The sequence below is a fragment of the Podarcis vaucheri genome, assembly GCF_965113315.1.
Source record: "Podarcis vaucheri genome assembly, chromosome: 2".
Lineage (NCBI taxonomy): Eukaryota > Metazoa > Chordata > Lepidosauria > Squamata > Lacertidae > Podarcis > Podarcis vaucheri.
In genome coordinates this window covers 2,948,912-2,964,917 of record NC_138760.1, presented here as the reverse complement: position 1 = coordinate 2,964,917, position 16,006 = coordinate 2,948,912, and the positions used below count along the sequence as shown (strand labels likewise).

At 46.8% G+C, this 16,006-nt stretch overlaps 1 protein-coding gene across 5 annotated transcripts in view; it reads left to right on the top strand.

The window, feature by feature from the left end:
• Nucleotides 1-11,258, top strand: part of NCKAP1L (NCK associated protein 1 like) — a 67,902-nt gene extending 56,644 nt beyond the window's left edge. For all 5 annotated transcript variants that reach the window (XM_082207842.1, XM_082207843.1, XM_082207844.1 and 2 more), the window contains 4 exons: nt 1,241-1,357; nt 2,068-2,177; nt 5,923-6,012; nt 10,482-11,258. In XM_082207842.1, coding sequence (XP_082063968.1) covers nt 1,241-1,357; nt 2,068-2,177; nt 5,923-6,012; nt 10,482-10,607 — 443 coding nt within the window. In that variant the 3' untranslated portion in view covers nt 10,608-11,258. The remainder of the gene's footprint in view (nt 1-1,240; nt 1,358-2,067; nt 2,178-5,922; nt 6,013-10,481) is intronic.
• Nucleotides 11,259-16,006: the final 4,748 nt, after the last annotated feature.

Below are 16,006 nucleotides of genomic sequence, written 5' to 3'. Positions count from 1 at the left end.
GCGATGCAGGAGTCTCAACTAGATCATCCCTGACAGATGCCCATCCAACCCCTGCTTCAAAACCTTCAAGGAAAGAGAGTCCCCACCTCTCATGGGAGTCGGTTCCAGAGTTTTGTTTTTAGCCGGGGCAAAACCAGCCAAGCAATTGCCTCCCTGCAGTGCTGGCCTCAAACTGAGCCTGTGCCATTCCCTAACATGCTCTAGGACCAGCTTGGGGGGGGGCACATCTCCACGTCCAAATCCTTTTGAGAGCTGCAGGCATGCTATGAGTGGGGCTACAATCAAAAGTGGGATTAGTAATGGATATGACCTGTACCTTTTTGCAGCCAGGGAAAAGGCAGAGTCCACAAATAGGAACATCTCTCCATCCAGGCAAGTGAGAAGCATTTTCACAGCTCAAGGAGCCATTCCAAGAAGGCAAAATACTCAAGGAGGACTGGTGGGAGGGGCGGGGCTGGGGGAGAGTCTGGAGGGCTGAAAAGAGATGCCAGGAGGGGGCACATTTCTAACCTTGGCTTGAGTCTCCCTTCTGTAGAACCTGTCTTGGTAAAAGAGGTTTTCCACAAGGCTGGCCAGCCTCTCAAAAATCTTGCTTACTATTTTTCTTGCTGCCTTGGGAGGCCATAGTTCTGTGGGTGCAGCTAGTCTACCTCTTAGTCACTGGCTACATTTCCAGGGCAATTGTTGTACAATATCTGCCCCCGCCCCTCCTGCCCCACCAGCCCCAGGCTTCTCTCCATGCCAGAGGGCTGCTGTCCAAGAGGAGTGCTGTCCTGATCCTCCCTGCTGGAAGAGGAGTGGGCTGGCGTTTCTTAGGCTCTGAATCCAAGCAAGTCAGACGCAGATGCTCAATGGTCCATGCTGCTGGGAGCGCCTGCCTGTCTAAGGTGCAGTAGTCCAGTCCCTGCACACACCCACACCCACACACCACTGCCAGGGCTGAACTTTTTCTCTTAGTTTCTTCTTCCATGTCTCACCGACACACACGTGTCGATTCAAGCGGAGCCAAGCCGTGTCAGTTCTGTTCAGCTCACCAGCTTCATCCATCAGATAATTTATTGGCCTGTCACAGCTGCTATAATTCTAAAAAACCACCACCCTTTTTTCTGCTAGGGTTTTTTTTTTTTTTTTGTCAAGTCTGTTGAGCAGCCGAGCTGGGGGGAGACAGGAACCAGCAGTGTAAATCAGGCTTATTACTGAAATCTCTTCCTATACATCATTCCTTTTGCCTCCCTGATAGACAGCTCTTCCACAGAGGAGGACTACAAGGCTGCCTGCTTGCTGCTGGTCTTTGTAGCTGTGTCTCTGCCGCTGCTGGCCACGGACCCTTCCTCAGTCTACACCACCGAGATAGACGGTAAGAAGCAAGGTGCAGGCTTACAGCTCCCTCCCCAAACCTCCTGTATTGATCCACTCACTCATGGAAAATCTTCCAAGGCAGAGATGCCTGCCAAGTATTAGTCACAGTGACTGCAGGCGGTGATAGCTTCCTGCTCAGCACCTCCTTTTGCTTAGTGATTTGCAATATAATGCTATCATTGTCTGTATCTCTATGGAGGCCAGCATTTCATCACAAAGAACAACTCAGGGTAAGGCTATGCAAGATAAAAGGGCAGGGCAGGAAGTAGGTGTGTCCCTCATCCTAATTCAGGGGTAGCCCACGAGTGAACTTCAGACATCTTTGGGCCACAGCTCCAATCAGCCAGCATGGCTGCATTTTGCACCACTTTTAAGTTTCTGGACCATCTTTAAAGATAGCTCCACACACTACAGTTTATAGCAGCCCAGACTGATGTTTCAAAAGCATAGGTACCAGGAACATTTAATAGGAGCCACACAGGGAAGTGGGAGAGGTGGAAACCTGAATGTAACAGGGAGAAAAGGGATCTGGTTTGCATCAGTCCATTCTGTTGTGTATATAATACTACCTTCAAGGCAGTGCTTAACTGAGAGGGGTCAAGGCTCGCACTTACCTCCATAGACAAGTGCCAGTCTCCAGGTCCATTTAGCTGCTCAAAAAGTTTGGAATTGGTGTAAGTTTCTTTCGTCCCCCGTGTGTGCACATAGGCTTCATCAACAACATCCACTGCCTAGCCAAAGCCATCATCCAAGTATCGGCTGCCCTCTTTACAATCTACAACAAGAACATTGAGACTCATCTCAAGGAATTCCTGATGGTAAGTGAAGCTCTTGATTTTCTCTGGGCGATAATGTGCATTGAACACCACCATGTAGAGCTTGAGGGGCCCTGCCTAGCTGGGGTTATCTATCCACAGACAAACCCTTCAACCTTGATCAGGATAATACTGCTTGTAAATATGAGACGTGCTGTATAAACAAAGACAAAAGTAGTAAGCAAGGAGAGAAGCTTGTGTAGCATAACAGTTAAAAGAATGGACTATGTTAGAAACTGCTGATTCGAGTCTCAGCTTAATTGCAGACTCCTTTGCAGTACCATCCTATAACATGTCTACACAGAAGTAAGGCCCATTGTGCTCAATGGCACACACTCCCAGGGAAGTGGATATGAGATTGCAGTCTTAAACAAGCCTCTGCATTCTCATCTGCAGTATTAAGGGGGCAATACTGGCACGCGGGTGGCGCTGTGGGTTAAACCACTGAGCCTAGGGCTTGCCGATCAGAAGGTTGGCAGTTCGAATCCCTGTGACGGGGTGAGCTCCCGTTGTTCGGTCCCAGCTCCTGCCAACTTAGCAGTTCGAAAGCACATCAAAGTGCAAGTAGATAAATAGGTACCGCTCCGGCGGGAAGGTAAACGGCGTTTCTTTGCGCTGCTCTGGTTCGCCAGAAGCGGCTTAGTCCTGCTGGCCCCATGACCCGGAAGCTGTACGCCGGCTGCCTCGGCCAATAAAGCGAGATGAGTGCCGCAACCCCAGAGTCAGTCACGACTGGACCTAATGGTCAGGGGTCTCTTTACTTTTACCTTTATTCATACTGGACTACCTCACAGTGCTGTTGTAAGGATTAATATGGTAATACAGGTGAAATGCTTTGAACACTGAACATCTGAATGTGTTATATAATTGCCTGTTTGTTGTTATTAACAAAAGCTGCCGCCTTCATCTCCAGCACATGCTCCTGTGCAGGCTGGAACTCTGTGTCATGTGAACTAAACTTAAAAATCAGATGCAAGGATTTCTTTCATACCGTAAGATCTGTCTCTTTTTTATCGGGCTTTGAAAAGCACTCACCCTGGGACTGCATGATAAAAATGTTGCTTGCCTGGTTTTTGAGAGTCCTGATAAGGGGAGCATTTACAACAGATGCCTTCTGCTGTTCTGAACAAATGCTCAGGAATGTGCCATTCAGCTAAATAGGCTGCATTTGTGGTACAGGTGGTATACTAGATGATCCCCCCACCTGTCTTTTTCAATGCCCTAATAATAAGACAAAGATATTTCCTTGCTTTTGCTGTTCAGCTTACTGAAAATTGAAATTTTGCTTGCTAGTGAGTTGTTGATTACTGAGAAGCAGTTTCTTTTTAATTTCGTTTGCTGAAGAAACGCTGAGACTATGTGGACTTATACATGGTGGGCAGATCTGAAGTCTCCTGGTTGATTTTAATTATACAGTATTCTTCCAGTGTGGTCACCATGGAAATGTTACATGTGGGTCTGATTGTGGTGTGTGTGTCTGAAAATCCCTTGCCACTCACCTGTCCCATCTGCTGGGGTCTTGACAGACCATTCTTCGCTTCCCCTTTGGCCTGCTGGAAACCCCACGTGGGCATTGCCACAGCCAGACACAAAGCTTGTTGCCTTCTTATCCTTGCAAGGAGAGTCTCAAGCCTCTTGCCTCCTATTGGCCAGAAACAGAGAATGCCCATAATCTGGGCTGCCACTTGGTGCAAAAGGAAAAAGGGAAAAAGCAGTCTGCGAATTCACAGGTGTGACCAAATTATCTACTTAGGATTTTTCCAGAGTTGGCAGACAACTCATACGTTGCTCCCAGGAGCACTGAGACGCCAGATTGAATATGATTGCAATTTACTGCTGGCTCCTCCATGGACTTTAACTGCCTGTGTGCTCAATTGGGGATGGATCCCAAGGCCTTGCAGATGCCAACAGACAGCTTTCTTCCTGCTAACATTTAAGGCTGCTCGTGTATCACACAACTGTATTATCCCATGGCTGGCAGTGTGAGAAGAGTCAATCCCGCTGGCTGTGGGTGATGGATAGAGGGACCGCTAAGCATGATCACTTTCTTATTTCTGGCCTGTAGGAGTTGGTATGATTTATCTGTTGATTAGCTGCAATGGCAGTTCATGTTTCCGGCACCATCTCACCAGGTGAAACGTTTCCTTTCAGCTCATTTCAGCAGAGATCCCATAGTGGGCAGTCAGGTGCATTGGAAGTTAGTGGACTGGCACCTGGATAATGTCACCACCCCTCTCCCCCAGCAAGCAGAAATTCAACAAGGATAGCTTTTCCCATGACCTGGAGGTGAAAGGATGGAGAAGCATTTCGCTGTTTGAATTTCTGCCTGTTGTGTAGGAGATCTATCAGAACAGGAATGGCAAAAAATACTTGGAAGAGATGTTCTTTTTGCAACCAGCTCTGGCATATAGAATTAGATGTGCTCCTGCTGAGACTGTGAACCAATTAAAGATACCCTAGCTTTTAACTTGAGCTGATTAAATTTACATATTGCACAAAAGAAAGGTGCTTTTATGAAGATTCTGACGAAAAACGACATTTTCTGTTTGGCATGTAATACACTGGGTTTTTTTTTTAAAGGGTTCTTTGTTTTAAAGAAAGAAAAGCCATTTTCATTATTTTAATCACATCTGGTGGGATGGTGAGGCATATGCATCTTGACCCTCTTTGGTTGCTTCATTTGACTGCTGTTTGTTTTAAATCTGTTTTTTAAATCAGCCCTGTATTTAACAACTCATCTGGTAGTCATAGGTGACCCAGAACTGCATGCAGGCAAGAGAGGGCTGGCAGAAGACAGGTCCACTCCATTTCAGCTCTGCCAGACTGTTTGGTTTCCATCTTAGCTGTGGAGGAAGAAAAGTCTCTTCCACCACCACAAGCAGGGAAAGCACAATGTGCTATCAGAGGCAGAACGGAGTGATCCATTCCTCACCCACCAACCCCCTTGGCCTAGGAGCAAGCACCCACTTTTTTTACTTGCCTAGAAGGCTAGCAGCCTGTGTTTTCATGCTGGCCGTAGAGGAGGGGCCTTTGCAAAGCCAAGCATGCTACTAGCAGCTGCCCCCCATCAAGTAAAACAATAGAAATACTTAACTAATTGACCAGTTACGTGAGTTCTGCTCCCCCCCCCCCAAAGTCCTGCTCCCTAACAAAAATCCTGGCTGTGCCCATGCTGTTTCTCAAGTTGCTTTACCACACGTGGAATTAATTCTTTCCTAGTGGGGAGAAAAACAGATTGAGGAAGGCAATTTTGAGCAGAAAAAAATGCCTCTAGGGGTTAAGCATCTAATCTCAATACTTTTGGTCTTCCTCTTTTTTGAATGCAGCCTCCCCCACTGCTTTTCATTAAAAGATTTTTTTTTTTAAAGTGGTTGCCTGCAACTGTGCTAGCTTGTGTTAGAGAACACAAACATTTCTTCCTTTGGACCCTGTATTCCTTTGTGTAAGAAAGGGTTGTTAGAAGGACACAAAGCCTGGAGACTTCTCCAATTTAACCAGTATGCTTCTTCAACCTACAAGTAAAACTCTGATTAATTGTACCCGTTAAATTTATTATGTATTATTTGTTTATTATATGTATTATATCCCACTCTTCCTCCCAAAGGAGCCCAGGGCAGCAAACATCAGTGATAAAACAGTAAAAAAAAATTCCAGTGCAGATGAAAACTGGAAAGATTTTCCACCTCTAGCTGCTGTTGACCACAGGCAGTTTGACTTGGCTTTTATTGTCTTTTTCCTGTCTTCCTAGCTGGCCTCTGTTAGCCTCTTACAGCTGGGACAAGAAGCTGACCGGCTGAAAACCAAGAACAGGGAATCCATCTCACTCCTCATGCACTTGGTCAGTATCCTATAGGGGAAGGAGTTTGAACAGGAGGGGGCTTCCTCTGGACACTGGCGGAGGAAGGCAGGTGCGGGGGGCGCACTGGGTGTCAGCCATGAGGGCGGGAGACATCGCCACACTACCCCCCCCCACTTGCTGTGCAGGGGGCGAGCCTCTAGGGACGATGCTGCCGCGGGTGGCTAGCGGCGCCCCTCCCCGTGCATGCAGCAGGCTGCTAGGGAAGCTCACCGCACGGACGACTAGCTCCGCCCCTGCCTCTGAATTGCACTCATATGAGAAAAAAGAGGGCCTCCTATGAGAATACTCATATATAATTTTTCAGTTCCAGCTCCTTTAGAGTTCAAAGTAAGGCAGGTGTGTGTCCAGCAGCAGAAGCTTCAAAGAGCACAGACTTGTTGGACAAGCAAGCAAAGCCTGATGATGATCTAGAAACTATTATAAGGATCAGGGAGCATCAGCTAGCCCACTCTGTCCTATTTTCCCTCTCCCTCCTTCCTTTTCCCTTCTAAATTGTGTCCCTTACATTGTGAGCCAATGGGTACTAACAGCCTTGGTTTTTAATTTCTGCACAACACTTAAAGCTCTTTAGAAATGGCCCCAGAGTTCCCTCCTTTGGCTGGAGGTGGGTAGGAGCAAACCACCTGAATGCCCACCTGGCAATCCTTGGGTCCTGGATTGAAGGACCTGCAGCAGCTTCAATCCTTGCATCTTTCCATATAGGAATCAACATGCAAATCTTTTTTGGTGTGCGTGTGTTCTTGCTCATTCTGCTTCATAGTCCTGCCCTGACAACACCTCAGTCCTCTCCTTCTCTACCTTTAAAATGGGATTAATTATCACTGAATGTTGCAAAAAAGAATAATAGCTTTATTTTTAAATGCTTCATGTAATTATTATTATTATTATTATTAATTATTTATTATTATTTATACCCTGCCCATCTGGCTGGGCGGCTTCCAAAAAAATATTAAAATACTGTAATACATCAAACATTAAAAGCTTCCCTAAACAGGGCTGCTATAAAATGCTTTATAGACATTGGTGCCTGTGCTTTTTTTCTGGTGGTATACAACAGTACACAGTACAGCACCTTTTTCTAGGAAGAAACTCTCTCTCTCTCGCTTTCTCTCTCTCTCTCTCTATATATATATATATATATATATTTGTGTGTGTGTGTGTTTGTCTCTTTGCCAGCTGTCAGGTTGGCTATTGAGCCTTCAGCTGCCACCGCCTCTCCTGTCCAGGTTTGCTGCCTGCCCTCGCATGCCTTCCATCTTGCTGCTCACCTCCCTCCCTCCCTCCCCCCCCCCCCCCCGATCTGCTGCTCACTTGTGTCTTAAGATGTTGGCCAATGTGGGACTGATGTTTCAATATTGGAAGGGCTTTGATTTACAGTAGCTGCAGCTCAGGCTCCAGGATCTGCTTCTGGGTGGGTTTCCTGTCCATACCCCCCACCCTCGTCCCCCACTTGCCCTCTCCTTCCATGCCCTTTATTTTCCTGCTTTCCCCTGAGGTGTGTGTCTGTGTGTCCCCTTACCCCTCACACCCTTCGCCTTAAAAAACAACTGCCACCCTGCTTTAAAAAGAAAATAATAATGTCCTGGCAGAAACAGCGGCTTCTCCATCTCACCCTTGCTCCTGGCTCCCCTGCTTTTTCTACCCTCCTCAGGCTGGCTGGCTCTTCAGTAGCAAAGTGCCTAGGCTGAGCTCTCTTTTTACCTTGCATCTCTGTCATCACCGTGCTTTGCTGCTTTGAGGGGTGGAAGATAAGTATTTTCTTGATTGAAGCTTATTTTATCAGTCTGCAGGAAGTCGTCCGGATGCATAAATGGGACCCCAGAAGCAGAAAAGTCAGACTGTCCTCTAGGCTGCCTTCTACAGCCTGTGAGGAGCAGCTGCTTTGCAAAGAGGCAGCAGATCAGGGCTTGCCATGCTTCCAAGGCTGGCTAGGAACAGAGCTGTTTTGATAAAAGGACAAAATTAAACTGTGTTATAAGTAGGGTTTTAAAACGTCTTAAATGACACATAAATGAGGAGGAGGACACACACCCAAGATTTTAACACGCACAAGCAGAAATCATGATACCTGCTCTGGATTTAGCCTCAGTCTTTGAAATATTCTTCTTTCATTATGATGATTTCATTATGATTTCCACCTCTCTTGCTTATGTGCATGTGCAAAGTGTCTTCTGAGCCAGCCTTTCCTCCATAATGCTCACAACACATCCTGTTATAACCATCTAGTTGGAACATTATAGCCTCCTTGGTGCAAACTTTCTGTTCCTTTTTCTTCTATATTTCCTTCTCTTTTGCACAACGCTCCAAACGACATTTTTAAGAAATAGATAAGCAAGTCTGCTGCTCAGGAGGGGCAATGGAAAGGTGAACGCTCTGGTTATATAGCGGAGACTGCAGAGAAGGACTATGCTGTAGGTAACCTATCTGGCGTGCTCAGGTGTAGGTGAGGCAATGTATGCCTGGTAATACTCTCTTGGACACTGGAAGCCAGACTCCTCCAAGCGGAGGGGGCAAGCTGAGGCTACAGCTGGATGAGGACCATGGTGGAGGTGAAGGAGCAGATCCAATATATGCCTTGCTAATTTGCCAACTGCCATGGCTCAAACAAGGGAGCCAAGCCATGTGGCATGGGTGGGGTGCAGTTTTGAAAGTGGCTGATAGATGTAGGACCCTCAAGATTTTGCGGAGAACAGGTGGGCACGTTCATTTTGCGAAGGCCAGTGGTGTTGGCTTTTTGTTGCAAACTGGCAGCACAGATGTAGTCCTTTGAAGGGGAGCCTCCAGGGAGGAGAGAGCCTAGTGGTTTCAGGCCAGGTGAAGAGATCCAATCTGTAGAAGCAAGAGGCCACACTCTGGTACCTGAAGCAGCGCAGGTGATGCATCTCCATTAGGAGCTCCCGTGGCAGCAGGAGATGGTTATTGATTCTTCTACTGATGGTAGGAGACGTCTCAGCTAGGGAGTGCCTGGATTCCCCGGAGGGATTGATATTCGCCAGGCGAACTGCTTTTGCGGCAAAGCAATTTAAATGCAAATGTTTCAATCTGGAGCTTGCGAACGAGCTGGCCAGCATGGCGTTCACTCTCTGTCCCAATTGGAGGGCTGGGATGGCTGCTCCTCTGACACTGGCTTAGGCAGAACCTTGTTGCCTTTTGGCTTGCTAGCAGGATGGGTGGCGGGGGGGGGGGAATGTGGCTCTTGGCTGACAGCTGGGATGTGTTGGAAATGCAGGTCAGTGGTGTCCCAGCTTCTGACCTGTTCAAAGTGGGGGCAGTGATTCCACAGAGCACAGACCTGCTTGGCCTTTTTGTGAAAAGCTCCAGGGAAAACAGATCCCCCAACCTCCCATGGCAGACGGAGAGCTATTGCAATACGTGTCTGCCTGCCATGGAAGGTTTTGGCATCTGTTTTCCCTGGAGCTTTTCACAAAAAGGCCAGACAGGCCTCGATCAGGATGCCTTGAGGTGTGGAGTTAGATGATCTGACCTGTATGAGCACTTCTAGTTATCTGATACCTTCATTGCTTTATTCCCACATGCAAAGGGCTCTCTACGTGCCCTGATTTTCTGTTTTCTACCTATCACAAGGAGTTGAGAGGTTGCAACGTACCACTCCAGATTATCAAAGCAGCCAGACCTGAGGTTTGACATTCTGTCCAAACTAAGAGCACCTTTTTTTGTAATATCAGTGAGAGGTAGGAATGTAAGCATTGTGCTATTTATTTGGAATTCAGAACCTGAACATCCTGGGCTAAAGGCAGATCATATTATGGTGGTTTCCCCTCTCTCCAGAGTTGAAGGCAGGTTTGAAAGAGGACTTTCTGCTTGTGGTGTATATACACTCTTACCACTTTTCCCTCTGATAAACCAGTATTGTAACCTGTACAAGGAGAGAAGAAAGTGGGTCAGAAGTAACGTGTGGCACATCATGGGACGTGATGTCTCTCCCCGCCCACTTTGCCTCTCTCAGAAACCTGTCTCCTTGGTGTGAAGCTGCAGTATGTCAGCTGGCCAGCCCCATTGGACCTGTGGAATTGTCATAGAAACAGATATCATAACACATCAAGACTGCAGAGTTTACCATAGTTTTTAGGACTGTTGAAAGTGGTTTGACACAGGTTTCATTTCCCTTTTGCTACCTTTTTTTGCCCTGCTGTGTCAACTCTGAGGTGAAACAGGTTTTGATACCATGTTTTTAAAAACTGCCAAAACCTGTTCAGCAGACATGAAAGCAGGAAGAGTGTGCATATCACAAGCCCTCCTTTAAACTGCCTTCTGCTCTCTGGGGTGGGGTGGGGTGGTATCATTGGTGTCATTAGGCAACATCCAAAATATATTTGGGGATACATAATCTGGATATTTTCTGCACCCAGTATGCATCATGCCGTGGCCCTTAAGCGAGCTGGCAGGACGAGGTAACCACGTACACATTTTCCCTGCCTCTTTTTCAGCTTGTAGAGGAGTCGTCCTTCTTGACCACTGATATGCTGGAGACCTGCTTCCCTTACGTGCTGCTGCGCAATGCGTACCGAGAGATCTCCAGGAGCTCAGCCTTGAGCCGGCTTCCTACACATTGACAACCTTTTCCCTTCACTGATAACTCAGAAGGTCACAAGCTGCAGCTACCCACCACCACATAAATGCAGAACTACCTTAGAAAAGATAAGCAGGGTAGCAGAGGATAGTTAGAATTGGTGCTTCTCTTACGTGCCTTAAGTTACAGTCTAATGGCAGTAGTGTCGAACTTCTAGATGTTTCTGCAAAAGAGCTGCTGGTGAGCTTGCTTTGGCTTAGATAATTGCTTGTTCACAAAGCTGAGCAGTGGGCAGCAACATGCTAATTTTGTATGCCACTTCCATGACAGTTGCCAGCCCCTGTCAGGCTGCTTATTAGCGCCAGAGATGCCACAGGCTCTGCCATTTGCGGCTTTCATGGTTTTATTAAAAATACGCCACATTTCATTTGCCAGTGTTGAGATCCCATTTAACCCAGGACTGCCCATGCCATCACTTTTGGCTTAGTAGTTGCCCCTGCAACGAAGCCTAAGTAAAGATATCTGCTCACATTCTTCCTATCTTCCTCTTGCTTCTGTCTTCCTCCTGTCAAAATTTAGATTGTAAGCTCCTTAGCAGCAGAAAAGCAACTTTAAAACATAAATGAAAGCTTACATTCTGCAAAGTGTCACAAACTTCAGTAGCTCCATGTCAATAAACAATAACAACAACTCCAAGGAGTGTGGTGGAGTCTCCTTCTTTGGAGGTCTTTAAGCAGAGGCTTGACAACCATATGTCAGGAGTGCTCTGATGGTGTTTCCTGCTTGGCAGGGGGTTGGACTCGATGGCCCTTGTGGTCTCTTCCAACTCTATGATTCTATGATTCCTCAAAAATGTCTTGAGACATACACATGCCAGAAATTTAAGCTGGCTTTCCGGTCATGCCTTCCTTATGAAAAATCCTGGGAATTGCAACTTTGTGAAATCTGGAAAATACTCTTCTTCTGCTGCGCACTTGCTTTTCATGGGGACCATTCAGTGGCAATGAGGGGAGATGGAGCCAAATAAGCAACCCCACCAGGGGAAGTATGGCTGATAGTAAGGCCTGCGTTTTTGTGAGTAGCAGAGCTTCCTCAGGTGCCCTGCTGAGCCCTGCAGAGTGAGGCAAAAAGTGGCTGCACTCTCCTTATCGCCAGACCAGGTGGCAGCGGTGTGAGAGTTGTATAACTTAGAATCGTTGAGCCTTTGAGTTGGAAGGGCCATTGCTCCTCAAGTCCAGCCTGATTCTTTTGGGCAAAAATAAACTAATGGTCCTTTTGTATCTTTTTTTCTGAAATACCTTTATCATATATGACATTATTTTTTTTGGACATTTTCAGATATGAAAATGCATTTAAAGTCACCTGGTTTTAAGAAATAATAAATACTTTGAATGGAACCAATTTATCTCACTTGCTCTGTTTTCTCAGTGCTTCATTGTGCTTTACATGTAAACAGTTTATGACAAATCCCTTTTTAATGTTTTATTTGCACATTTAACAATAAAAAGGGGGAAGCTAACAAAGGGGGGAAGTGAAGGGTGGGATTCGACTGAGCTTCTGTGCACAGAATGAGGTTTACTTGTGCAATGGGGCTCACTCTCACCTTGAGAACACACAGGTGCTGATATTGTTAACAGCTTTTTTAAGACAAAGAAACAAGTACTTTTTTACAGAATGCATGATGAACTATGCAACTCATTTTGCTAACTATTTGTAACAACTACTAGCATATAATTTTTAAAACTTAGTATGTATGACTTACTGGCAGCTGAACACAAGGGCTGGGTTAGCTCAGTTGGTAGAGAATGAGACTCTTATTCTCAGATTTGTGGGTTTGAACCCCACGTTTGGCAAAGGATTCCTGCATTGCAGGGGGTTGGACTAGATGACCCTCGTGGTCCCTTCCAACTCTACAGTTCTATGATTCTACATCCTCAGTGTTCGAATGTCACATGTGTCTGACGACCAGATGCTGAGTTAGGTGTGAACATCACCATTGTGTCTTTCTTGTGAACCTGCCTCCTCCAGCATCTGCCTGGCCTTTGGGGGAAGAGGAGGCCTAAACAGACTGTTGGTCCAACTCCAGATGTGCTTATGTTCAGACTGCTTCCTCTGAATCCTGAATCCCCAGAAGAGCAGTTGGAGCATGATATCACTACAAGTATGAACTAGAGCAGGAGCCCTTGACTGAAGAAGCAAAGAGGATATTTCTCAGTTCTTTTGGTCCATCTTAAGGAGTCCAGATCTGCCCTGGGTGGCTTCTCTTCCTCCTCATGCCAAGTAGCTGAGGAGGAGATTAGTTCCTTCCACAGGCATAGCAACCATATTGTTGTGCTCCAGAGGGACCAGACAAGCTGTAAAACGTGAGTTGTAAACCTGCCTATTCCAGAGCTGACTCATTCCTGAGAAACTGCAGGCAGCCAAGCAGAGACGGACCTGGCACACGCAAAAGTGTCAGCAAGATCCTTCTTCGTGTAGAGTTGACTGGAGTCGGGGGGAGAGGATCATCAGGAATCACCAGATGTAGAGGTGTGTGTCCACAGGAGTGCACCAGCCTCAGGATCCATGTCCAGCCTGGTGACTGCTCCTCTATGCATACTACATAGAACTAAGGGCTTAAGGCTGCAATCCTTTGCGCTCTTTTCTAGGAGAAAGCCCCTTTGGCCAGACCTTCCACTTTGAGCAGGCAGATACAGGATTGTACCGCAATCTCTTTAAAAAGAGGGTAGTTCCCCAGGGGCAAAACTACTTGCCCATCAATAAGGTTTGCAGCAACACAGTAAATAGCATCGTCTCCTAGGAGCAAATTAATGAGATGATATACCTGCCACAATTTGTGAGCTACAGTAGCAGGACGAGGGGTGGGGGAAGGGATGGGCGCAAGCAAAGTGCCTCTGATGATGAACATTACACGCAGAGCCTTTTCTTGTATGTATTCATTTCCAGGCACTCAAGCAGAGCTTCCTATATTCTTTTGAAAGATGGCAAGCGGCACTTCCTGGCTGCCAGATACACCAAGATATCTTTATATTAGAAATGTTTTAGAAAGGAAATTTACAGTGAAGTCTCTGCCTGCGCTTGGACTTCCATGTTGCTTTTCACTTTGCTTTGATGCTGCCTGGCTTTGTTAAGAATCCTGCCCCCTGGCCAGAAAATAAAGGAATGGAACACAGTGAGAATAGCACATTGCACCTGCTTGCGGAGAGGGGAGTGCTGGTGGTTTTCTGGGAATGGGGCTGAATCCAGGCAATGAGCCTCTAGGCAGGGGTGCAGTCACTCTTGCTAGCGCCCTGTAGGGGTAAAGCACTCTGGGGTCACTTTAACTGCCATGGCTTCCCTTAAGGCTTCCTGAGAACCATAGTTTGTTAAGGGTGTTGGGAATCATAGCTTGGGCAGGTGGGTCACCTGATGAGGGTGCTGAAAGTTAACAAACTACAGTTCCCAGGATTCTTTGGAGGAAGCTTAAAGTGCCTTGAATGCATGGTGTGAATGTGGTCTGTATTAGCTCATGGCCCTTGGTACATGTTAGGCTAGGATGTGACAGAGCTACTAGATTATTTTACAAGACAGGCTTTTTAATGGACTAAACTGACAGCTGCCTCAGGTGTTGAAAAACTAGGTTAGGCTGGTACAAATTAAACAAATGGCAAACTGGCAACCCCAGGGCCTGTGCAAATGAGCCGTTTCTTTCAAAGATTGGGTGCTTTGGATTCAGCTTGCATGAGAACCATGACCTCTGAACTCTTAAGTGCTTTCTTTCCTCAGTTGCAGGGATATGGACAGTCATTACTCAGGCAGCATGCAGGTTGTTTAGTCGATTAGTCGTGCCCGACTCTTTGTGACCCCATGGACCAGAGCACGCCAGGCCTCCTGGAGTTTCATCAAATTCATGCTGGTCGCTTCTGTAACACTGTCCCACCATCTCGTCCTCTGTCGTCCCCTTCTCTTTGGGCCCTCCATCTTTCCCAACGTCAGGGTCTTTTCCAGGGAGTCTTCTCTTCTCATGAAGCCTCAGCTTCAGGATCTGTCCTTCCAGTGAGCACTCAGGGCTGATTTCCTTCAGAATGGATAGGCTTGATCTTCTTGCAGTCCATGGGACTCTCAAGAGTCTCCTCCAGCACCATAATTCAAAAGCATCCATTCTTTGGCGATCAGCCTTCTTTATGGTCCAGCTCTCACTTCCATACATCACTACTGGGGAAACCATAGCTTTAACTAAACGGATCTTTGTCGACAAGGCAGCATACATACCATACATTTAAACACATTTTCCCTCCTACACCCCAAATCCCAAGAACTGTAGTGCTTAGAATTGCTGCTCTGTGTGGGTGAACTATAGTTCCCAGGATTCTTTGGAAGGCATGTGCTTTAAATGTGTGTTGTGTATGTAGCCTCAGGAAAGGCCTTCTCCACATGCACAGAGCCACTCTGTAAGACAGATGAGAAAATGCTTGGTGGGTTCTCAGACTTTTGTTGACTCTGTAATGCTTTTTGTTGGAGCCAAATACAGCTGGAGCCAAATACAGCTACAATGAGGAGCACCGCCTCACACTCCTGTTTCCCAACCAGAGGCAAGAGAGGTGTGTAACTGGAGAGGCGGCTGTGACAACAGTATGGACAGTCCACTTTATGAGGCCTGGTCAACCACCCACAGTGCCTCTCCTCAAAGGTGACCCTCTTGTCAAAAAAACAGATCAAAACTAGTTACTGTCTCCTTGGCTCTGTTACTGCCTCGATGGTCTCTTCTGTTGCAACGGAAGCCATCCTCTTTCAACAAACATCACTCTCCCTGTCATATATATAAGACAAGAGACATTTCCCAACTGAAACCATGAGCAGGAGCACACCTGATGGGATCGTTGGGGCAGGGACAAGGCCCACGGGAGAAGCATGAAGGATGGGCAGGCAGGGAAGGGCGTTCAAGAGGCTTGCATTGAGGGATCCAGGGGGTCATCCACTACCTATCCTAACCATACCCGTGTAACCCTACTACTGAGGGCTTGTCCACACTTCTGCTTGTCCTGGGGCTGAGGAGTTTTCCGCTTGTCCTGTGCTTTCCAGGCACAGGTCTGAATGGCTTTGCCCTTGCCCCACCACATTCCCCAGGAAAACCCAATTGCCATTTTTTTCGATTGAGCACAGAAAAGCAGGTTTTCCTGGGTGAAAACTGCAGGGCAAAGTAGTTGTGGATGAACTCTATGCCAGAGAGTGGCTTAGGACTGTTTAGTTTTGGGGATGTTTCAGCCAGTTTCCAAAGAACCATGCATTTGCCATGTGCCAAATTAAATATTCAAAAGAGACACCTACAAAACCGGAGTGTTTGGCTTGACGATGATCCACAGCCCCAAGCCCGTCATGCTCTGACTGGAAACCGCTGTGATCCAGACACAGGCAACCGATGCCAGGAACGATTGATGGCTTTAATTATTGTGTGTGTTTGTT